The sequence below is a fragment of the Dreissena polymorpha genome, chromosome 8 (assembly GCF_020536995.1).
Source record: "Dreissena polymorpha isolate Duluth1 chromosome 8, UMN_Dpol_1.0, whole genome shotgun sequence".
NCBI classification, from domain to species: domain Eukaryota; kingdom Metazoa; phylum Mollusca; class Bivalvia; order Myida; family Dreissenidae; genus Dreissena; species Dreissena polymorpha.
Genome location: NC_068362.1, coordinates 77,958,611 through 77,984,398, shown reverse-complemented (window position 1 = coordinate 77,984,398; position 25,788 = coordinate 77,958,611). Strand labels below are relative to the sequence as shown.

The 25,788-nt window shown below is 33.3% G+C and overlaps 1 protein-coding gene across 2 annotated transcripts in view; it reads right to left on the bottom strand.

The window, feature by feature from the left end:
* Nucleotides 1–2,852: 2,852 nt before the first annotated feature.
* LOC127841889 (uncharacterized) overlaps nt 2,853–25,788 on the bottom strand; it is a 67,015-nt gene continuing 44,079 nt past the window's right edge. The window contains exons 9-12 of one of the 2 annotated variants that reach the window (XM_052371018.1): nt 9,639–9,698; nt 7,213–7,296; nt 4,629–4,703; nt 2,853–3,183 (exon numbers count right to left, since the gene is read on the bottom strand). In XM_052371018.1, coding sequence (XP_052226978.1) covers nt 3,101–3,183; nt 4,629–4,703; nt 7,213–7,296; nt 9,639–9,698 — 302 coding nt within the window. In that variant the 3' untranslated portion in view covers nt 2,853–3,100. The remainder of the gene's footprint in view (nt 3,184–4,628; nt 4,704–7,212; nt 7,297–9,638; nt 9,699–25,788) is intronic. The other variant, XM_052371019.1, reaches the window with a different exon arrangement.

Below are 25,788 nucleotides of genomic sequence, written 5' to 3'. Positions count from 1 at the left end.
TACGAAAATTTTCGGTAGGAAAATAAATGGGCACGAAAATTTTGGAAAAAAAATTATGCCAAAAACATGAGTACGAAAAACGATTTGGTTACGAAAAAAAATTAGGTACGAAAAAAAATTGGGTACGATGAAAAAATTGTTTACGAGCAAAAATTTAGATACGAAAAAAAATTGGGTACGAAAAAATTGGTTACAAAAAATGTAGGGTACGAAAAAAATGGGGGTACGGGGAAGTAGTACCCGTGGGCTTGATCTATTCCACGAAACTGGGAGGCTGGTTACATTCTCGATCAAATATAACAAGAAATATCTTTATAAAAGATAATCGACGTGTATTTTCTGTACCACTTATCTTTGAAAACGTTCTGTTACAGTAAAACGTTTGTGGGTTATAACATTACGTATCAGCATATAAATTCAAAACTTGACATGCACTTTAATTACACCACGCTCTTTAATTTCACATGTATATCATACCAAACTTTATATTTCGTTGTTTCTTTTCCTGAGTTAATGATGCTATGTGTACGGACGTGATTTCACATGCCCATGTGCATGAACATGTAATTTTTCTCTTTTGATAATTTTTTTCTCTAATTCAATAAGCTTAGACATGTTTGTTCGTTAAGTACGGCAATAATTTCATAATGATTCCCGAAAGTAGGTATGAGCACATAGTCGTAAGAGCACTTGAATACGTGAGTTCGCCCATGAACTCATGGTAAGGTTAACTAAATCTCTGCGATATGATCTTATATGTGTTTAAAACAGCAAACAATATCCAACAAACGAATGAATTATCACATAGTATGTGCACTGATGTGGCTCTGTAATTTCTGTTTGAAAAGTTTATTAAATATGCAAAAGCAGAAAGCACGCATAAGAGCGAGTTTCACAGATATGTTATTATGCTGTTTATATACCATATTCGCTACAACGTATACAAATGGCAGGTTCAAAATAATTCGTTTTCTTTACACACATGATCGCGTTGAAAGTTAATCATACACGTTTTAATTCGCAATTTATGTACTGAATATCGACAAATGTCAAATACAATACAGAAATTGCATAGTTGTTTCATTAATCTATAAACATACAATGGATTGAATATAACTGATTTGAATTAACGTTTTCAAACTATTATTAAATCTTTTCCCCATAATATGCTGTCCTATTTATAGCTGAGCTTCCTATACCTTTATCAATGATAATCAGCGAGGTATGCCGATTAGAAAAATCGAGCTATCTCAATCGGACTGGCTCGGTCTTTTACATAGATCGCCATTGTTAAGAATTTTTTCATGGTATGATAACTTAGACGATGCTTCGCAGCATCGTCAAAAACGGATCATGCTTTGGTTTAGTTAATCACTAGATGTATTCAACATACGCGTGAATCTTTGGCCACGAGGTTGGTTCAATTATGGTCCGATCCTTTAAATTATCGAACTCAAAGGCGACTATATCGATGAACCCTTTCTGAGAAAAACGTCGATACACATCCGCACACTCTTTCTGAAATGCAGAACATAAAAAAGCAATTCATGTTAATGTTTTACATTATTGACATCTAAATTTACTTTTGGCTAAACACTCCACTTACGTCTAATCACTAATTAATTTCTACCAGGGATTGCAGATTAAAATGGTTGCTTATATGCTTTTTTAACAACTTCCAAAGCTATACTTTTGCGTTACCCGCGACACATAAATTCGACGGACGACAGGACGGACGAAAAAGTGTGAATCTACATGCCCTGTCCGCCTAAGAAAGTTAAAACATACACTATTATTTTATCAAATCATCAGATTTTCATTGGCGGAACTATACCCTGTGGCATAAATCAAACACCAGTTTCAGGGTGCAGGATCACGGGGATTTGTTAGGTTACGAATTGAACATTAATGTATCTTTACACACTGGTAAGTGCGTTTTTTTCGAATAACTTTTCACAATAATTTTTCTTAAGAATTTGAATAAGTGCATTACATACAGATTTTTATGCTGCTTATGGCAATGTGAAATACATCAGAATTTTGTATTGAATAAGCCTGTGTTTTTGTTCAAAAATGCCTTTTGTCCTGTACAAATATGCTTCGCGCAGAGTGTAAGTTTGTCACCAATTTCAGACGTATTTAAGGATTTATTATAATTATACCTTAAGATATCTACATAAACTGCTAGAAAAAACTGTTTTTATGCATTCAAGATTTTTGCAAATGTATTTCAATTACTTGAGAAATTTGCAAAAAATAAAGTTCTTAACGGTGTGGTTGCATTCTGTCCAGCCCGTGTGTAACCACCATGAAAACCCCGTTAATTCTGCACCCTGATTTCGCATTGCCGGTTTAAAGCTGACACTCACAGTGCAATGACGTAATTTTGTTTATTTCCATTTCGAGGATTTGATCCGGTAATATTGTTTTGATATAAAGGTTCAAACAAAACTCGTGGTTCAGGCTATGAAAAGGTACGGATAATAAACTTAAATCTGTTCAGCACTAATCTAATTCTCTCTCAATTTTGCTAAAATTTTCGAATTACACATATTTTATTATGTTTTTAAGTTTAAATAATAACACATGACTAAAAACAATCGATGTACATAAAACATTGTCTATCACACGTAGATTATGGCTTTTAAAAATATGTCAAGAATAATACATAGCATAAGAATTTACAACATGGAATATACGTTCATTTAGTATATTTTGTCTACAAGTCATCATAATTCCACAACACTTTTCTAATGTATTGTATCCACCTCCAATGTTTAACATTTCAAGAAATATGGAAATTTGTAAATCAGCCGATACTTGCAAGCCGAGTATCGATATAACTACAAGATTGTGTCTTGTTAATAAATGTAAAATCTACAAATGACACTGGATTATCACCACGTTAAATGTAATATGGGTATTTAATAGCAATCATGGTACACCAGCGTTGAACGTTAAGAAAGTGACGAGTTCGAAAATTTGATGATTAAACGACAACCATGAAAGTTGCAGTATGAGAGGAAGACTCATAACAATTATAACTCTTTAGAGGTCAACTAGCAAGATGACCCAATACGTGTACGAAAAGCTTTAACAATTATATCCGTTTACTCACCTGCCCAAGCAAACCTTCGCTGTCCGATTCTGCGGTAGAGATGTCACGTGAAGGTTTAGTACGCACTAAAATGTAATAACCAGGCACTTATTGTTCGTTCGCAATGAAATCGATATTTTTTACTATCAGCTACAGTTTAAATTACAAATGTTCTTAGTTTCATACAGGATGTAGGTTCAGAAATATGCAATGTAACTTTTTAATCTCATACAATATGCTTAACTATTATACGGCACATGTAAACTTTCATACAAGCAAAAAGGAAACCTTGTGCAATTATTCTGCAATAATTACCGGCCAGGTTACAAATTCCGATCACCGGCTACCAACAAACAGTTGAACGGGTACATGTACCGTCAGTGTGATAATCGCATTTTTATCCATGAAAGCTACGCACCAAAATACTTTAAACATATGAGATAAATTTAGATAGTTCCCATAGGCTCCAATAACTTAACCAATATAAATAAAAATATTAATAAATGAATCAAAACTATGAAAATCCAGTTACAGCACGTAGTTTTGCAAGTAAGTATTCATTGTGTTTATCGGCAAAGGTGTTAAATTTACACGTGATGGTTGTTGTTTGCGTTTATTATGGGAAAATTGAGGTAAAACTTATCGACGGAACAACCGTTGCTGACGATTTTGGTGCGCAGCTTCGTAAGTTATATTACGCATTTACGAGACAGTGGAAGATAAAACCCGAGTTAAAAGCCGTTTAAACAAGAAAAAAAACTTGTTTGCCATAGTATGTTTCCAAATATCAAATGACCGGAAATTTAGATGCGTGGTATAACATCACTGGTGCAAAACACTCGTTATTTAACTCCTACGCATTTCAAGTTCAGGTCGTTGTTGTTTTTGTATTAAAAAACGTATGAAAATATGTAATAAGTTTTGATCTACCGGTCAAAGAAGGTTGTTAGATTGTTTATAATAAGTTTCTCAATATTTGTAAGAAACTGTCGAGCGTTGTTTGTGTTTTTATTTTGATTGTTTAAATAAATCGAGTCAACTTGGTACGAACCTGAGGTGTTTTTGTTTTCAAGTGTTGCTATCGCAGTTGGTTTGGATTCTGCATTATCTTTTATAGGAGCCAGCCCTGATTTAACATAAAATGACACAATTTATTAGTGCAAATGCAAGCTTTTTAAAAGTATAAAGATATTCCACATAAGCTTTAATACACAATCTAAATACTGCAGACTAAAAGTTAAAACGCGTTGACATGAAGAGATTAAACAGGACAAGGTTAATCAGATGTAACCCCTTGTTTTTCATGAACCTTTTGTGTCTTTATGCTTTCTTTATAGCTCGTATAACAACGAATATCAGTTCAGCGTAAATATATACGCACATATTTTCCTATCCTTTCTTAACCTTCCAATATCTGAGTCTAATTAAAATGGGCATTAACTTACTAAGAAGGAAGAATAAATTATTAAAATCCCACTGGATAATGTTTAAAGCACGTGTCGTATGAAGCAAATATAATAAATGTTCGAACCAGGGATGTCGCGAGGTTCAGTTACGGCCGCCACGGTTAGATGTGCACCATTGTCTCTATCCATGGGAACATCGGCTGAAAAAATATGTTCAATGCAAGTGTTATATAATTTATTTAGATTATACATACACATAAGTCGCTTTGACAGTTTGTATGTTGGTCCAATTTGGTTTACGTAGAGAATGTTTTCACATGACATATGAGCAACGGAAGACGACTACCTATGTTGAAATGAACAAGTCAAAGGAAAAGGTCACAGGGGCTTGTGACATTAAATCATGTCCGCGAAATATCTTAAGAATGGTATGACATATGATCATGTACATTAATCTAGTGGTTACTTTTTTCAAACTAAGACGTCAATAGATTTAGAAATCACTAAGTAAAAGGTCAAGGTCACATAGGCTTGTAACGGAAAAATTCGTTTGGTACTACATGTATATCCTAATAACCATTTCTCATATTACCTTGCAAATTGGCACTTTGCTACCATCTGAGGAAAATATATGCTTGATTATTTCGTAGTCACCGGTTCAAATATAAAGATCAGAGAAGCCTGTATAAAAAAACCTGGACTTTGGATGATATTTATGCGTACGATTTTTTAGAATATCGGAAATAATGTGTTTCCACGTTTCAAATCACAGTTTGACGTACACGTTAACACACTTTCATATAAACTGACATGCTACTGAATCAGGAGAAAAGGATAAGGCCATTTAAACTGCAGTTGTTTTAGTCAAATGTAACTGGACTGCATTTTTACTTGCATTTTCTATCAATAACTCAATCAGATTTCGTTTATTACATGTGAGAGTTATTTTAAGAAACTTTGTTTTTTTCCTTTCTACATAAGTACTTAGTATACATTTAAGTGGAATTGTTGTGATCTAAAATCTGATAATAGTATTATTCGGTTTATATACAAATATTGTCCAAATATGGCGTGCCTTTAGTATATTTATGAAAACCAATAAGGGTCTACTCTTGTAGTTGCTAACAGTGAACCAACAAAAAACTTCTTCTACAAAACAATTAGATGTCAGGTTTGAAATTACTTAATTCACATACACCTCCAACACTTTTTATTGTGTTTCCTATATTGTTCTAAAGTGTATGTTCGTGATATAAAATGCTTAGTTAAACACCTTCATGAACCTCTCCTTTTACTTGGTAACATAAACGCCTATAAAACTGTATAGGGCATTTCATGGTAAAGATATTGGTAAAGGTAACGTAATGGAGAAAATCATAGATAAAAAGTAATGGTGTCTTAAAACTGATAAATAACTGATAAATTATAGATGTATTTACATCCAGCGACAGGTACCTTTTCATGCATAAAACTTTCTTTAACACATCCAGTATTTATCTTGGAATTTGATCTCTCCGTGCTTGATGATCAGTGTTGAAGTGACCACTTCCGATTGCTATAACTTTCAGTCAAAGATCCATTAGCAGTTTAATATTGGTATTTTGAATAAGTTGATAAAATAAAAAAAAATAAAAAAGGAATTGCGGTAGGTCCAGATGAAATGTTTTGCAAATTTTATAAACATATTTAACCTTAATAATTTAATCAATTTCTTAATGCTGGTAACAGGCTTGGTATCTAATGTATAAAAATAATTTTTAGTTATTCTTCTACCAAACCCGGAAAAGAAACTTCGATCGTTCAGAGTATAGATATCTTATTTTAACTAGCTGGTTTTGTTAAGTTTTCGAACGGTAAGCTAATAAACGCCTTATTTGGTATTTACAATCAAAAGTTGAGGCATATTATTTTATATATTAGTAATTGAAAAATGAAAACAATTAAAAAGACTCATGATTTTAACGGAAGGTAACTGATATTCATTGCAAGCTTCCTTTGAGAGGTTCGGATTGGTTGTACCAGTTCTGAAAACCGCCGAAATTATACGTTCGATTACACGTTTTGACCTTAACATTATTACTTTTGCAAATGTTCTAAATACAGATGTTGATTGCCTATTTCTATAAAATAAAATCTAAACGAACAATTCAAAACCAACTACAACACAACTTGAATCAAAATTCCGTATGGAATAATGAAAAAGTCTTCAAATTTTCATATTAAAACACTCCATGTGCTCATGTCTTCTGGCTAAGTAAATTGTACCAGTGTATATTTTAAATTCCATAATACCTGTTATTGATGAAGAAAACTTTGTTAAGGTTTTTTTTAGGGTTAAAACTAACGTTTGTTCCGCACTGTAAACAACTGAAAACATTCATAAATCGTTAAATTTATTGAAGATTCTTTATCTTTGGAATCTGATGTAACAACTTTCCTTAAATTATAGAGAAGAATGTTCTATAAAAGATCCACTATGGCTATAGACTTATAAACATTCTAAATAAAGGAATATTTTTATTTTTATTTTATTTTTGTGGGTACATATATTCAGTGTGGATATCCCGCAACGATATCCGAACATTTACTAGCGAACGTGATACTGGCAACGTCGGAAGCACGACGTGTTCGTAAGAAATATATATATATATATATATAATTACGTGTCTTCTGTTTGCTACTCAATTGAAGAAAAAAAACGACACTCACGAGACGCCGTTGCATTTGCTGGACATGTATTCTCGCAGTTTGCTGTCTCTTTTCCATTGTCGTTTGTAATCTGCGATTCAGATCCTTAAAGTGGTTGAAAAACACAATGATGCCGCCTATTCTGTTATAGCATACGTGAATATTCCATATATTTTACAAAAGATATGTATTTGTATCAAAATCTACATCATTCTTTCCAAAACCTATTGAATTACAGAGCGTTCCCAAAACTGTTGAATTACAGAGCGTTCCCAAAACTGTTGAATTACAGAGCGTTCCAAAAACTGTTGAATAACAGAGAGTTCCCAAAACTGTTGAATTACAGAGCGATTCCAAAAACGTTTGAATTACAGAGCGTTCCAAAAACTGTTGAATTGCAGAGAGTTCCCAAAACTGTTGAATAACAGAGCGTTTCAAAAACTGTTGAATAACAGAGAGTTCCAAAAACTGTTGAATTACAAAGCGTTCCCAAAACTGTTTAATTACAGAGAGTTCCAAAAACTGTTGAATTACAGAGAGTTCCCAAAACTGTGGAATTACAGAGCGTTCCCAAAACTGTTGAATTGCAAAGCTTTCCAAAAACTGTTGAGTTACAGAGCGTTCCAAAAAAATGTTGAAATACAGAGAATGCCCAAAACTGTTGAATTACAAAGCGTTTCCAAAACTGTTGAATTACAGAGAGTTCCCAAAAACTGTTAAATTACAGAGTGTTTCAAAAACTGTTGAATTACAGAGCGTTTATACTAGACAGTTCTAAGCTTTGTTTTATATAATACAGGTAATGTAAGCGATTGAATAAACAATTGGTTTGTTTCCAATTCTTTGTAAAAAAATCATATCTTGTAATTGCCTTAATTTGATTGAACTGCTTCGTCAGTACGAGTTTTTGATTTACGGATATACATATTTTAGTTTTTTTCTTTTATTGATTAAAGTAAATATTAAGTAGGTTGATGACAAATGTCTTCAGTTTTCCGCTTTTTTAATCTAGTGGCACATGTTTATTGACATTATAGTATTTCAGGAAATCATAAATACCGGTATTAAACCCGTATAATTTTTTTAATTGCTCAAAACTGTAACAATTCCTCGATATATAGTCGTTTATGTGGACCACATGATTGACAACTTTAATACACCAAATTTTGTATGAAAATAAACCATCAGAATGTTTTATAAATGAGTAATTCCAAATTACTGGTATTTCCTGAAATCATTGGTATTTAAACCTTAGACGCTTTGTAATTTCTTAAATCTATCAACTTTCTTCGCTATATAGTCGTTAATAAAAATGGATGCCACGTGATCGACACCTTTAATACACCACATTTTGTAGAAAAATATACCATCAGACTGTCTATGAATGAGTTTTTCCAAATTATTTATTTTTCTGATAGTTTTTGTTTTTATAGAGTTAACCTTTTTTCCGATTTCCGTGTATTTATATCGAAAGGTTTAATGTGATATTCTGAGACTAAATAATTACCATGGCTTTCCAGACAGGTACTGTATAATTTCGATTCAGATTGATGTATTAAAGGGATCTTTTCACGCTTTGGTAAATTGACAAAATTGAAAAAAGTTGTTTCAGATTCGCACATTTTCGTTTTAGTTATGATATTTGTGAGGAAACAGTAATACTGAACATTTACCATGGTCTAAAATAGCCATTATATGCATCTTTTGACGATTTTAAAACCTAAAAATTATAAAGCGTTGCAACGCGAAACGATTGAATAATTTGGAGAGTTCTGTTTTTGTCGTTAAATTTTGTGAAACTACGAAGATTTCTTATATAAGGTATAAAATACGTCAAGTATGTGTACTCGGCGGAATAGCTCAGTAGGCTAAAGCGTTTTTACTTCAGGACTCTGGCAGGACTCCAGGGGTCACTGGTTCGAAACCTGCTCCGGGCAATGTTCTTTTCCTTTTTTTAATTTTATTCTTGATTTTTTACTGGAGCTTTTACAATCCAATGTTTACATTTATCAATATAAATCATTAAATGAATAAGTTAAAAAATGCCAAAATCTGTGAAAAGGCCCCTTTAATCGTTTAATCAAAGTAATTTTAATGCGATACATAAATCACTTTTAAACGGAAGTTTATATGTATATGTTATTACGTTTAATCCTGTCTATTTAATACCAACCCTTGCATTAAGTAACGAAATGCGTTAATTATAAACTGTTTACTTCTGATAATGTCTATGAACTCGTTATTTTATATGTTTAAAAACTAGGTTACCGAGCAGAACGAAGCAAAATAATGCTATAGAAACGTTTATTTACAGGAAGTATATCCGAAGATTGTCCACGATAGAGAATTTTGATTATATGAATAAGTTGTAATTTTATTATATAGCCCACATGGTTTACCGTTCAGCACAAAACGACTTACCGTTCTTTGTTTCAGTGCCAACATACCTTCAATTATGACTGTTGACTCACGATTCAGGTTTTCTGGCGTAAGAATCGGCCCCTTTTCTAAAATGTAAGCATAAGAAACGATAAATGTTGAACCAGGTTAATTGAGACCTTTCATTCTGTAATTATATTAGCATTATAGCATTTAACTTAAGTTCTTATGATTGAAGTTAACGTGACTATATTTTAGCATCAAAATTCGTTCACTTAAGTTGACCGATTTTTTTCATGTAATGATTATTCAGTTTTGACTTTAATCATGCGGCATACCTGATGCAATTTTAAAACCAAAACTAATTGTATATACTTAAGAATTTTCCCAAAAAATGTATAAGTCATTATATTGTATGATTGTTTCAAACATATAAATTAGTTTTAATCATTTCAGTAAATTATTCGCGTGTTGGCTGTAGCGTACTAAGACTATAAAACCGTATCAAAACGCAAAAATACTTAGTTCCAGACTGAAATACGATAACATTCCTTTCAGCAGAGACCATTTTTTACCTTTGTAAAATTTAATCATTGAATCACGTGACAAACACATTACTCGATTACGCGCGTCTAATGAAAAAAATCCAAATATCATCAGTAAAACAATTAGCAAATTTACTCATTCAATTTTGGAAGCACACGGAAATCGAATAATTACAATGAACAACTTAACATATGGATATAACAAAATATAATATGCCATGATACGATGCGATGCGATATAATGACATGACATGATAAGATTTGATATGATATATGAAATGGAATGATATGATTGATGCAAACATTTATTTCTCTATACAATTAGTTGTATATTAAAAACTATCAATATTAAAAGTACTTACTTATTAACAAAGAAGAAATCTTTCATTATGAAACGATGGGCCAAAACAGAGTGTTACTTTTTTTTAAGTGACGATCTTGCCTTTTTTGTCTCCTGTTTGCCAAATCATAAACAATAAACGATGCTTATAGTATTTTATTACCCCATTACCGATTGAAATAGTGGTTATACTAAAATCACTATTTCCCGTTTGTGTGTCCCTTTTTCAGTCTGCGTCTGTCCCGGTCATGGTTGGGACGAAAACTCCACCAAGCATTAAAGATTTTGAAATAACAAATGTTCATCTACAACGTATATGAGACTTTGTGTTACGCTCAAGAACCGTTTGGCTTTATCAAATGCCGATGTCAAATGTTAAGGTCCCATGATTTTGCACAAATGTTTAGCACTATGAGTCGGTCAGTCGCACTCAAAAACAGCGTGGATGCCTGTTATTTAATGTCGAAAGTTAAGGTCAAAATAAAGACTTGAGTTTTTAAACCTATATGAAGGCTTTATGTTTTGACCATGTTTTAATTGAGTAATTATATTTTGCAGAATGTTTTCGCTCAAAGTGATATTATGGGCATTTTTTACCGTTGATTTGAGTTGAAAAGAATTAAAAGGTCAAAATAGTTAGTTTAAATGTGGTAATTGACCAATTATCTACAACTCATCTTGCTACCAGTTGTTTATAAAAAATAGATATTATATTCGATATTTTACATGACTCATCCAGTCCTCTAAGCCGAAATGATCCGTAGAACTTTGTCTTTATGTCGTATGAACGAATCTGCATGAAAACTACATTTAGATTCGCATTGTTCATCGAATTATTTCTGTCGTCAGTTGTCAAAACGAAAGTACGGTTGATATTCAAATGCATTATTTTTCTATTTCCGGGATATTGTTTTAGTATGTTGATTGACAAATATAAGTGTATATGAAGTGAAAACACCAAATATAAACAATGGTTGCGATAGACACCTGTGAACATAGCATATAGTGTTAGATGCCCATAATATCACTTTAAACGAGATACAAAGCTCTCATTTTTATGTGTGTGGGAAAATATATTCAAATATATTCAATGTGGATATCCCGCAACGATATCCGAACATTAACGAGCGAACGCGAAACTGATTGCGTCGGAAGTGTTTATGAGGGAAAAAAAATATATATATGTGTCTTCTGTTTGCTACTCAATTGAAGAAGAAAAAAATAAACGACACTCACGAGACGCCGTTGCATTTGCTGGAGATGTTTTCTCACGGTTTGCTGTCGCTTTTCCATCTGTGTCGTTTGTAATCTGCGATTCATAACCTAAAAGTGGTTGCAAAACACAATGATTCATATTATGTGATTGCATACGTGAATGTAACATATATTTTACATAAAATATGTACTTTTATCAAAAGCAGCATCATTCTTCAACACCTTATCAAGTCGGTGTGACGTTCATAGAAATCAAAGTGTCTATCTTCAAAGTTAATTTCCTACTGTAATTTCAAGGTCAGTGAGCAGATTTTGCTTTTTAAACGCGTTCTCTCTTTTAATAAAACCATGCATTCAAGATGATTTAACTGTTCAAGACGGTATGGCAACCTTATTACTACTTAACTTTGAAGCTTATATTTAGCGATCAAATGTCAAAAAGCAACACGGATTTTGACGGCTGTATGACTGTGTCAATGTAGTAAGTAAGGAATAATTATTACATTCAGTTACAGCAATAGCTGTGTACAGTAGACTCTGCCAATACCGGACTCTCTAAATACCGGAACTCTCCCGATTCCGGACGGTCGGGCCAGTCCCGTATTTTCTCCTTCTATTTCTTTGTTAAAAAAAATGTTGAATAAACCGGACTCTCTGAAAACCGGAAACCGGACGGGTATCTCCGTAAATTTGGTCATTTTCAACGTGAAATACATTGAGTATACCGGACGGTCTAAATTCTCAAGATGCCCGAGGCGTGAAAATAACAATACCTAGTCAGCACAGCGAGTGCGGTGTCACACATTTTGCTCGCGCAATTATCGATAATCGGATTAAACATACCATAAAGGTGTCAAGTCGTTACCGCGCTATGGGAGTCCGATTAAGTAATGTAAAACAAACTGTGAATGTCTATAATAGACGTGCGGTAACACCAAAAAGTGATTGACTCGATCGTTTTATTAATTATTTATTATCGCCTATGATAAACAATTTAATTAAAAAATTAATGCATGCCGTTGCGACGATCACTTTCTTGTGATCTTCTCGGGTATTTTAAAAGATCTTATAGCCATGTTTTTAACGCTGAAATGGTTGTTTGTTTGTTTGTCAGATAAACTGTTAGAAATATGACTGTTAAATAACCATCCATCTGTATGCAAATTCATTCATTGCCGTTTACTAATTTGAATATCTTAAAAAATAATTATGACGCTGTTTTTTGCTTGTGTGTATGTTTTATGAAATGTGGTACATGTATGTATTGCATAATAAATCGTGTATCTACAACAATCTTATGTGTGGTGTCACTCGCCTATATGACAATTGCCACGTACGTGCATGTATAAAGCACCACGCTCACTTTGGAATTAATCAAAACAAGTCGGTATGGAAATTTTTTGCTTTTAATCGATTAAAACCACATTTTTAAGAATGCAATTTACATCATCAGTACCTGCGTACAGTTATCACATGGTACATGTAAATGTATATGGTTTGTTTTATTTTTATGTGATCCTGTACACAATGCATACCATGTATATTTCGGCAATATGCAACTCTTGGTAAACCGGAACTCTCTGAAAACCGGACGATGAGGCCGGTCCCGAGACCGTCCGGTTTACAGAGAGTCTACTGTATTTGCATTATATTATCGCAGCAGTCTATTTTAAGTAGCAGTAGTATCTATTGATTTATTGTAATGATTTATTGAATTATTAATTTGTTTATATTCACCTTTTAACTGCCTTCTAAATAATATTGTAACTATTGTGATCACAAATACCACAGACAGACAAATCGGTATGATGATCTGCTTATAAAGTTCCTCATTTGTTGATTGTGCATCTAATGTTCCTGAAACGTAACAATATTATTTATGTATTATTGGTAAACGGCACGTGCTCACAGGTGTAGGCCATAATTAATTCAGGTCATTTTATTTCTTTTGAATATAACGGTAATTACAAAGACCAAGTCAGATTACCCGAAAAAAGATGTTCAAATCTTTTCCGATTCCGAAATATGCTTTTATCACTCGGCTATTCTTGAATTTACTTAAATGTATGTTATGAACTTCATATACAGGATATACGTTTATTCAGAATTTAACGAGGATAAATACAAAATAATTTTCACATCGTTTACGCGTTTCATGTTTCAAATGTGTGCGTCTTTAATATAAAGGCTAAATAGTTTGCCACGTGTATTGTTAGAGCTGATATTAAAATACAATTATATATTTATATGATATTTAATACAAACATACTTCAAATGAACAGCGATTTACATTAAATCATTAAATTATTTTTATTTATTTATTTATATATTTGTTTATACTTTAATGTATTGTACTTAATATATATGTGGCTGAAGCAGAAACCATTATTTAATAAAATATATTATGTAGCTCTAAAAATATATCATTATATCTTACTATAAATAATATATATATGCCATGAATTATAAAGAGAGGCGTATGTAAATCTGCACATATATACGTACTTATAGAAGTCGTTTGTACGTCGGTAAAATTAAGTTCAGGTCTGTCGGAGGTAAAGGGTCGTGTTCTGAAAAAAAACACGTTGAAAACTTAGCCTTACACTTAAATACTAGTGTCTGTTTGATATAATAATAAAACCTAACTAATTGTAAAAGGCAAGAAATTTGCACATCATTTTGACTAACATTCTGTTTCTTGCGGTGTTTCATTTGTTAGAGCTTATGATTATTAAACTATGAATAAATCAATTTTGAAATATAACATATGCTAATAAACAAACAAACCTTAGCTAAAATCGTTGCATCAAACAATCCATAATAACATCAAATTATTACCTAACTTATTTCTTTCAATTCAACATGCTTTTAACAAATAACAGTTCCTTGCTGACACAACATCTAAAAAAGTAGTCATATGATATCTAGTATGTCAAAATTGTATGAACGAATGAACACTTTTTCCCTTGAACACGTTTTCACTTACTCTGACACCATTGTACATATATCTGATGCTGGTTGTCTCGCATATCCAGTAGGGCATAGCATACCACATGTGTAATCTACAACACATTATTTAAGAACTTCTACCAGCGAAGCGTTACATAAATTTAGAACAAATAACGATGTTAGTCTGTAATAAATCAAATACCTAGTCCGCCTGACCCACCATCGAGGTTCTTACACGGTTTCAATTGACAGAAACTATTGGTTCGCGTGTGCTTTTCTTTATATGTATGTTATCATTATGTAATATTACACTTACATATTCTAAAACTTCTTACAAAGCAAAAATATACTGACTTAATAACAGCTCCATGCCTTCTGGGCATTTCTTCACGAAGCAGACTTCATATTCATAAAAACACATTTTTGGTGACCGCGCAGCAAACCCATTCCTTGCATCACACCGACAATAACCGTCAGTCTTCGTCAGTTCCGTATACTTTTGATTTCCACAGTCTATCTTGTTGTCCTCCTTTCTACAAAGGTTTTTCTTCAACATTTTACATTCACTGAACGTGGCCGATGAAGTGTTGAGACGACTGTTGTACACGTTGTTCTTGTAACATGGCCGACAATTCACTGATGCTTTACCTGTTGATTCTTGAACAGATAAATGAGGTTCTTCGCCTACGAAAAATTGTTGTTACGAAATTTTAGTCGCACATTTAAAAGATTTGTGATCGTAAATCATTTGGTGTTTAAATCTGTAAATGTTAATGTATTTAATAAACCATTAATTGCATTTCTGTTTAAATGTGTATCTTGCCAACGTCATATAACAAATATCATTATACAATGAAGTTAAAATCACTTTCTTAAACAATGCTGTGTTAATATTGCTAATTGGATTTAAAGTAATGAGATTTTCCACACAGTTTACCTGACAAACAAAATATTTCTACAGCGCAAGCATTTGTAAACTGTGTCAGGTTACGCAGGTCTCGAGCACAGTGATATCTGGCTCCAACTGTGCAGTTAGCAAGCTTTGCTTGACAGTACCATTGACAGGACCCCCATCGAGGACAGTTTTCATGGTTTCTAATAGGCTTCATGCATTGTTTATATTTGCAGTCTGGGCGATATCGGGATTGATATGTTGATAATTGACAAAGAATGTCCTGTATAAGACATGAGAAGTTTTTCATAATTAGGCAATCAGAAACAAATATACAGGTGTATAGTAAGCTGTATTACGACAACGAGGAATATATGAGCTATGCATAATTCAAATAAAGCAAAACTTACAGACATTCCTTGATAATGATCGCCGACTAAAACTTACCAAAACTAACACGCAGATCACCGTGAAGAAAACAGCGATGATTTTCATTGTTTCCTTTAAAAGAAATGCACATAAAACATCGAATTATAATCTTAATTATAACATATAATTTGCATTAAATATTTTATGTCATGGGTTTTATAATCCACTTTGAAAGTATTACCAATCGGCCATCCCATGATGAGAGTAAACTAATACAGTGTTTTGTATAAGTTAAATCTTTATAAAAATTTCATAACATCCCATTTAAAATAACGAAATGAATGGTTTGAATTTGAATGATTATTGATTATTTAAATAGACACATCCACGTAAATCGATTTTGAATTATATACATGATTTCTATTTTCCGAGTATATCATTTAAAAAAATGAAATGCAATGTATCGAAAAGGTAATGACAAATTGTTTATTGGTGGTAATTTTTGTGTATGTGCGATCGTCAGTTACACAATAAAAGCATATAAACTAACTTAATTCATTCATTCTATTGTTTAAAAGGGCTTTCAACTAGTTATGGCCAGTTTGACCTGTTTGAATAGATCTTTGATACATTTTATACAGTCAAGAGATAGCAGATGTTTCTGTTACTTATAGTACAATCTACATTGCTAAGGGAACATTACAACACGCATGTTTAATCTGTAGGTCATGAATACCATGCAGCATCGTCTTCTGGCCGTTTTAAACATAGTAATGCACATGCCATTTACAAATGCAGATGTATTGAAAGGTATTTCAGAACTAAAATTGGGGCGAAGTGCAGGGCCCGATTGTATTTTGAATGAATTTAAGTGTATGGTAAAAATGTATTAGTTAATAGCATTGTGAAACTGTTCAATAAGATTTTAGACTGTATTTATTCCCTTCATGTTGGATTGATGGCTATTTGTACCTATCCATAAGAAAGGCAGCGTTTCAAATGTTACGAATTTTAAAGGAATAACAATACTAAGTATTGTTGGAAAATTATTTACAAGACTTATAAACACTAGACTGACAGAGGAAAACTATATATCCTTTAGGCACCTGGTCGATTTTTGCAGCGAAACTCTTTAGCGTATTAAAACGTATACAAAGTTTCTCTCCTCAGAACCGGGGCGTTTTCTAAAGGTAACACCTACAACGTTGTTAAACGTGCACGTTTTCCACAATGTTCAATACTGTAACGGATTTTCGCGTTTTTTAAAATACATTTTACGGTTTACAACGAAAATCGGGCCTAAAATACGTTTTTATCCGTCACAGTTTTTTATCGTCAAACCATTATCTGCTTAAATACGTTATCATTTGTTTTAGAAAGGGATGCCCCATAGCGGTTTCTACCGTATTTTTACGCTTTTATATAACTAAAAAATGAAGTTCCTGAGAATACTAAGAAGAACTGTTACGTAACTTTGTCAATAGCAAATAAACCTCTGTAACGTATAAAAACGTATTTTCGAAAAATTCAATACAGATCAATAAACAATATAACACACGATCCGTTGTTTGATTTTGCCAAAACGTTGTCATAAAAACATTCGAAATGCAGAACTTTCTTAAGTTAATACCACACACAAGACAGATAATCATTGTTATCAAAATACCACTCATTTGCTTTTTAAAGATGAAATTTGAGCACTTAAATATTTATTGATTTTAATTCTCAATTATTAAGCATAAATGGTCGAAACTTTATTTGACAAGTTTATAGTCAACAGACTGTATATTAAACATTCGAACGTCGCAGTCTTATTTTAATGTTTGTCTTTGATTAAGTTTCAGTTCATTTACAAACATTGATAATTGTATTTTGTAAGAAAAAGAGTTTCAGGGTTCCTACGCTTAAAAGAGGAGAGAAAACACGTGTAAGTTCTCATACGTTACAGGTGTAAAAAGGATATATGTAGAAGCGCAAGCTGGTTTTAGGGCAAATATGGAAACAAGGGGTATTATCTTTGTTTTACATGGTTTAATTACCCATATAAGTAATTAAAACAAACAGTTATTTTGTGTTTTTGTTGATTTTTCTAAAGCGTTCGATTATTTGGTTCGACCAAACATTTGGTACAAATTATGCAACCTGGGTATTAGAAGTAAGCGTTTTAATGTTATCAAATTTATGTTTAATCAAGTACGCTCATGTGTTAAACTAAATTGTGAAATTGGAGAGATGTTTGAAAGCTTTTCAGGAGTATGTCAAGGCGAGTGTTTAAGTCCTTTTATCTTAGCTATGTATTTAAATGACATAGAAGATGAATGTTTCTTAAAAAGTGCTGAAAGTGTTGATTTTGGTACTCTTTAGATTTTTCTGTTAATGTATGCAGATGACATTGTGATTTTCGCAAATTCAGCGGAAGAACTGCACAACAAGGGACAAAATTGTCACAAAACCAGGTTTCCAATTTGAAAAAACCGCTGACAAAGGGAGACAATTCAAAATGTGCATTGTTTCCCCCCTTATGTAAGATTCAACTTATTTTTACTCGTGGCGACCTTGATTTCAATTTGAAAAAAAGTCTGATAAAGGGAGACCAACTCAAAATGTGCACTGTTACTGATTGTTTGAAGTTACCCCCTTATTTCAAAATCAATCTATTTTTAGTCGTGGCGACCTTGACCTAAAAGGTATTGATGTAATTCTTTCCCGCGACACACCGTCCAATGATGGTCAACAAATGTGCCAAATGATTTTAAAATCTCACAATGAAAGACATAGTTATGACCCGGACAAGCTCATTTATGGCCATGTATTTTAAAATCTCACAATGAAAGACATAGTTATGGCCCGGACAAGCTCATTTATGACCATGTTTGACCTTTGAACTCAAAGTGTGACCTTGACCCTGAAGATATCGACGTAATACTTTCGCACGACACACCGTCTAATGATGGTGAACACATGTGCCAAATGAGTTAAATATCTCACATTGAACGACAAAGTTATGGCCCGGACAAGCTTGTTCCGCCCGCCCGCCAGCCCGCCAGCCCGCCAGCCAGCCCACCCCCCCCCCGCCCGAATGCCCACGACATTCGCCAATCTAATAACCATTTTTTTTCCTTCGGAGAGTCTGGTTAAGAACCTTGATATTTTATCGACAAATTGTAACAGATAGAAATCAACTGTTAATAGAGATAAAAACCAAAGTACTTATATTTAGAAAAAGTGGTAGACTTCCAAATAATCTTAGCTTTTATTATCACGGAAACCACATACAAATTGTGAATAAGTATTCTTATCTCGGTAAAATATTTACATCGGGAGGTTTATTCACGGAATCACATGAGACATTGTCCGGTCAGGCTCTTAAAGCGATATTTAAACTCAGAAGATATTTGTACAGTTACGTTAATATTACCGTTGAACATATGTTAGATCTCTTTTGAAAAGATATTTAAACCAATACTGTTTTAAAGTGCTGAGATTTGGGGGTTTGCTCGAGCAACTCCGATTGAAAGAGTGCATACAAAGTTTTGCAAGTCTGTATTAGGTGTTAAATGTAACACTCACAACGATTTTATATATGGTGATCTTGGCCGAATGGATTTACATTTCCAGAGGCTTGTTTGTATTGTTAAATATTGGTTGAAGATCACTTGCTGTAGTGACAGAAATATGTGTCATGTATTTACAATACTATGTTAAATGATATTGATTATAACCCACGTAAGCAAAACTGGGCTTCACTTGTTAAAGATACGTTTTGTAGATTTGGTTTCTATCACATATGGCTGCAACAGAGTGTTGGAAATAATAGCCAGCTGATTATTTTATTTAAACAACGTGTTAGGGACATTTTTGTACAGGACTGGCATAGTAGATTGGAAAATTCATCTAGAGCGATATTCTATAACACATTCTGTAATTTAGAATTTCAACCATATCTTAAACATGTAAATGTAAAATGCTATAGAAATGCTCTCACAAAGTTACGAATGTCATCACATAGATTAAATATTGAAACAGGCAGATGGAATAGAACGCCAAGGGAACAAAGACTACGTAGCAAATGTAATAAATAAGAGGACGAATTCCATTTTCTTTTTTAGTGTAAGCTATATGATTGCGTACGAGGAAAATATCTTAAGCAGTATTACCGTCATAGAACAAATATGTCTAAAACTGTCGAGCTGATTACGCGTATTGAGCCCGACATATTGACTCATTTGAACCCAACTGCAGGCCAGGTATTGCAGTTGTTGGGTGATGCATTTTTTGTAATTATTACACAATTCATACAATGTTAATTGGAGTGAAGTAGATCTTCATAGAAAAGTGCAACCTGACAGTTATTTGTAGTTTACAATCAGGCAAATATTTGCTCACATATTTTAAAAGGTAAATAACATGAAATGAAACAGTTGTGTTTACTAGTGGTGAAGTAAATACGTGAAACTCAATGACAATTTGTTTTATTTAGTGTAATGAAGTGATGTAGTTTTCCTCAAACAAACAAAACAAGTATCTTATTTCTCAAAGACTATTCTGAAAATGATGAGCCAATGAGCACTTCTTATGTGATCCCATACATAATGTATTGTGGTTATCCAAGTAAAATTCACACATATGTATTATCTTTTCAACAAAGATCGACAACATTTAGTTTTACTTGAGTTTACGTAAATAAATGTACATATACCGGTAGACAAATGTGTGTTATTGTCTTCAACATCAGTTGTAACAGTTCTATAAACGGGCGCGGTTGCAGTTTGAGGACTATAAAAAGATCAATGCTTCATGCAAATTAAAATATCAGCTTGCACTCATCCATAAGGAATAACGAATAACATTGGTGATCAAGTTTATTTAGAAATTATTAAAAACTGCCATCGTGTGACACTAACTACTTTATTATCAACAACATGAACATTATGAACATTATTGCAGTTTCTTTAATCATATGTAGGTTTTAACGTGTTCATTTTGATGTGGAGCACATAAGCATGAAGTGCCTTGAATATTTTGGAAATAATATAAATACTGTTACGACTCGCACAACGATCTTGAAACGAAACTAGATTTTATTTACACATTAAAAATTACTATTAAAACTCACTTTCAACGTACTTTATATATATATATATATATATATATATATATATATATATATATATATATATATATATATATATATATATATATATATATATATATATATATATATATATAACGTTGTTTTCTCTTTAAACACAACTTGAACATTTTTTGAATGTGCAAATAACGAGTCGGCTTAAAAATTTATTTCACAATATTCATCGGTATTTTTCCTCATATTATTATGGTCTACAATCATTATATTAAGAATATGATTTCATTGCACACACCTGCCAAACAAAATATTTCTGCTGCGCACGTTTCAATAAATAAGTCATTGAACGCAAATCTCTGGCACAATGATATTGTGTACCCGGGTTGCAGTCTTTGCGTTTTTCCCGACAATACCACCGACATGACCCATATTCAGGACATGAGACGTCCCATTGTTGTTCTTTCTTACAATACAATTCACAGTCAGGGCGTTCTTTTAGCTCGTATGTTGTCGATTGATAAACCATATTCTTTAAAGTGGCCTCTTCACAGATTTTGGCATATTTTGAAGTTTGTCTTTACATGCTTTATATTTATAAATGTAAACATTGGATCTTAAAAGCTCCAGTAAAAAATCAAGAATAAAATTAAAAAAGGATGAAAAAGTACCAGGGCTCGAACCAGTGACCCCCGGAGTCCTGGACTTAGTCTGAAGTAAAAACGCATTAGCCCTCTCGGCTATTCCGCCGGGTATACACAGTTTAAGTGTTTTATACCTAATATAAGCAATCTTCGTAGTTTCGTAAATTTAAACGACAACAGCAGAACTCTCCAAATTATTCAATCGTTTCGCGTTGCAACGCTTTATAATTTTTAGGTTTTCAAATCGTCAACAGATACAAATATGGCTTTACTGGGCTATGGTAAATGTTCAGTTATACTGTTACCTCACAAATATCATAACTAAAACGAAAATTTGCGATTCTGAAACAATTTTTTTCAATTTGGTCAATTTACCAAACGTAAAAAGATCCCTTTATGATATGAATAACCAAATTTATTGGTAAGTATCAATATTTCTTCTTTCTTTTTTTGCAATTTTCAAAATTGTATTACGCTTCCTGTACAGTTATAATAGTTAAATATTTCTATACAAGTAGTGTTGCTCCAAAACACATAGTAATCATGCTCAGTTACGAAAAGTCACCAAGATAAATGCATAGCTTATTATGATACAATATTTCCAGGTCGAAACGATTGCCCTTATTTTTTTCCTGCAAAGACAATTACATTTCCAGATCAAATTGTAAAGATATAAATACAAACTTGGTTATTACGTGTCAGGATAAGCTAGGGTAATTTGTTTTCAGTTAATAGATTTATACGGTACTAGCTTTTATAGATCGTTCTCCTTTATTGAGCAAGAAAATGCTTATTTCATCCAACGCAGCCCAAAGTTAAACTACAAATGGCGCGGCAGAGGCAGACGCGTATCCCAACGCCGCCAGCTACCATGTGTTTAAATTTCAAGGTTCTAGTGATAATAGTGAAGGAGGAGATAGTGGTCAGGACGGACGGACGAAAAGGCAATTTTGGTGGGTGTGGCCTATGTGGGCAGGGCCCTGGGGTGGGTAACGAGGCTCGCATTTTAATTATGCTGAAATAGCTCGGGATCTTGACCACCAAACTGGCTTACATTTTAATTAGGCTGAAATAGCTCATGATCTTGACCACCAAACTGGCTTGTATTTTAATAAGGCTAAATCACTTAGGTTGTTGACCACAAAACTGGCTTAGATTTTAATTATGCTGAAAAAGCTCGGAACCTTGACCACCATACTGGCTTGGATTTTGATGATGATGAAATAGCTTGGGATCTTGATCACCAAACTGGCATGTATTTTGAAAATGCTGAAATAGCCCGGGGTCTTGACCGCCAAAATGTCTTGCATTCTAATAATACTCAAATAGCTTGGGATCTTGACCACCAAACTGGCTTGGATTTACATTATGCTGAAATAGCTTGACCACCAAACTGGCTTGGTGTTTTATTATGCTGAAATAGCTCGGGGTCTTGAGCACCGAACTGGTTTGGATTTTAATTATGCCGGAACAGCTCGGTTTTGACATCCAAAATGGATTGGGTTTAAATAATGCTAAAATAGCTTGGAATCTCGTACACCAAACTAGCTTGGATTTTAATTATGCTGAAATAGATTGGGGTATTGACTGCCAATCTGGCGTGTATGTTAATTATGCTGAAATAGCTCGGGGTTTTGACCGGCAATCTGGCTTTGATTTTCATATGTGCCGAAATAGCTCGGGATCTTGACCACTGAACTGGCTTGGATTTTAATTATGCTGAAAAAGCTCGGGGTCTTGACCGCCAATCTGTCTTGGATTTAATTACGCTAAAATAGCTCAGGATCTTGACCACCAAACTGGCTTGTATTTTAATAAGCCTGAAATAGCTTGGCGTCTTGACCACAAAAAGACCGCCAATCTGGCTTGGATTTTAATTATGCCAACAAAGCTCGGGGTCTTGACATCCAAAATGGCTTGCGTTTCAATAATGCTGAAATAGATTGGAATCTTGACCACCAAACTGGCTTGGATTTTAATTCTGAATTAGCTCGGGTCTTGACCGCCAATCTAGCTTGGATTTTAATTATGCTGAAATAGCTCGGGGTCTTGACCATGAGATGTTTAGTATTCATTTGAAGTCAATGGTGAATAAATGAAAAAGTCATGTTAAAACAAAATTTTGGGTGGGCGTGGTCTATGTTGGCGAGGCGCCCCAGGGTTGGTAATGGGGCCATGCATAGTTAAGATTGGCCATATTGTAATAACAGATGTTCAGTATCATTCTGAAGTAAATCGGTGTAGAAATGAAGAAGTTAATGTAAAATAACATAAAAAATGAGTGAAAATCTCTGACCCGTCCCCACCCCAACCCCCATAACTTTTGACCCAGAGGGCGCCCCAGGGTTTGTAATGAGGCCATGCGTAGTTGAGATTGACCGTATTGTCATAAGAGATGTTCAGTATCAATTTGAAGTAAATCGGTGTAGAAAAAAAGAAGTTAATGTAAAATAACATTAACAAATGAGTGAAAATCTCTGACCCGGCTCAACCCCAACCCCCATATCTTTTGACCCAGGGGTCAGATCAAAATTCTAAATAGTGCAGGGTCGCACATATGCACATAGCTACCATGTGTGTAAGTTTCAAGGTTCTAGTGCTTATAGTGTAGGAGGAGATAGTGGCCAGATCGGAAGGACGGACGGACATAACCACAATATCCCCACGCTTTTTAAAAAGCGTGGGGATAACTAATATACAAACATTAAATACAATATAACAGTTTTTGCTTACTCGACTGCTTGAGATGATCCTACGTCGGATCATTTTCTTTGTAAACAAATCGTTTATATTCACCGCTGCCAGCTATACATCCGGGCAGTTTTGAATGATAAACATAACTGAGATTGTCACATACAACGACTTAAATTACATGAATAAAAATCCTCATTTAAGAGCGGTGTAGATAGAACAATTTAATCTCATGTTTGCATTTGGTAAAGATTACAAAGTAGGACATAATGAGGTATGAAACAAAAGTTAAACCATTGAAAAAGATTACCATTTTTTAAATAAAGAAGGCATTCAATTCCTCAACACAGTGTTTCATAATATTTTACTTCCTTTAAGGACATTTTAAAATGTGCACATGTATAAATTGTTAACTGTCGATTCCCATGTACGGTACACTTGTTAATGATTGTTATCAGAAATCAAATAACCCTTGCTAATATTTACCAGACAGTGTAAACTTCTTTATATAGCCTTCACTGATGTACTGTAATTAATATCCAATTTTACGTTTTGTTTCAGCTTTCAAGTTATTTATTAAACCTAATGATAGAAAAACAGAATGCACCTGTAAAGACGTATATCGAAGGTTTTCAACCCAAGGTTGAGCCACAGAGATATAAGCAGTAGAAAACAAGCGTCTGTATACGCGTACTGAGCACGACTTATCGTCTTATTTAAAGTCCCCGTTGGCGGAGCTATTAATGGGCATAATCGTAAGAATAAATGCAAATACATCTGTAACAGACGGAAACTGAGTTGCAACGCTACGTTTTTGCTCAATCTATGTATTTATCTTCCATATGCTAATAACGTTTAGCGAAAGCTAAATATAGATATAATTTGCATAACTCGCGACGCTGCAATGATTTTTGCCTTTGGCATGTATTTATGATCGTTTATATATTTTTTTATCGATTCAAACCCGATTTTGACCAGGTTTCCGATGTCAACCTCGATAAAAAAAAATATTTCAATGAATTTATGTAAAGTTTATTTCTCGCTATACGATTTATATGCAAAACAACGATCTATTCCGCGAACGGGGACTTTAAACTCAACTGCAGTTCTTGCCCCGTGTTCACAAAACGATTTTGCAATCGAAAATCGATTTTAACTAACATCGATTTTCATTTTTGCCTATCAACTACAATGGAAATCCATTTTCAACGACAAGCAAAATCGATTTTCGATTGCAAAAAATGTTTTGTGAACACGGAGCCAGGTATTGAAGTTGTCTGATGAAGCAATATTTGTTTGTAATTATGACACAATTTAAACATTGTCATTTTGGATATAAGTACATCTTTATGGAAAAGTGCAGCCAGTGAGTGCTGTTTACTATTCAACCAGGCGAATATTTGATGAAATATTTTAAAAGAAAATATAACATAAAATGAAACAGTTGTGTGTAATATTAGTGGTGTAAATGCGTGGAACTCAACAAC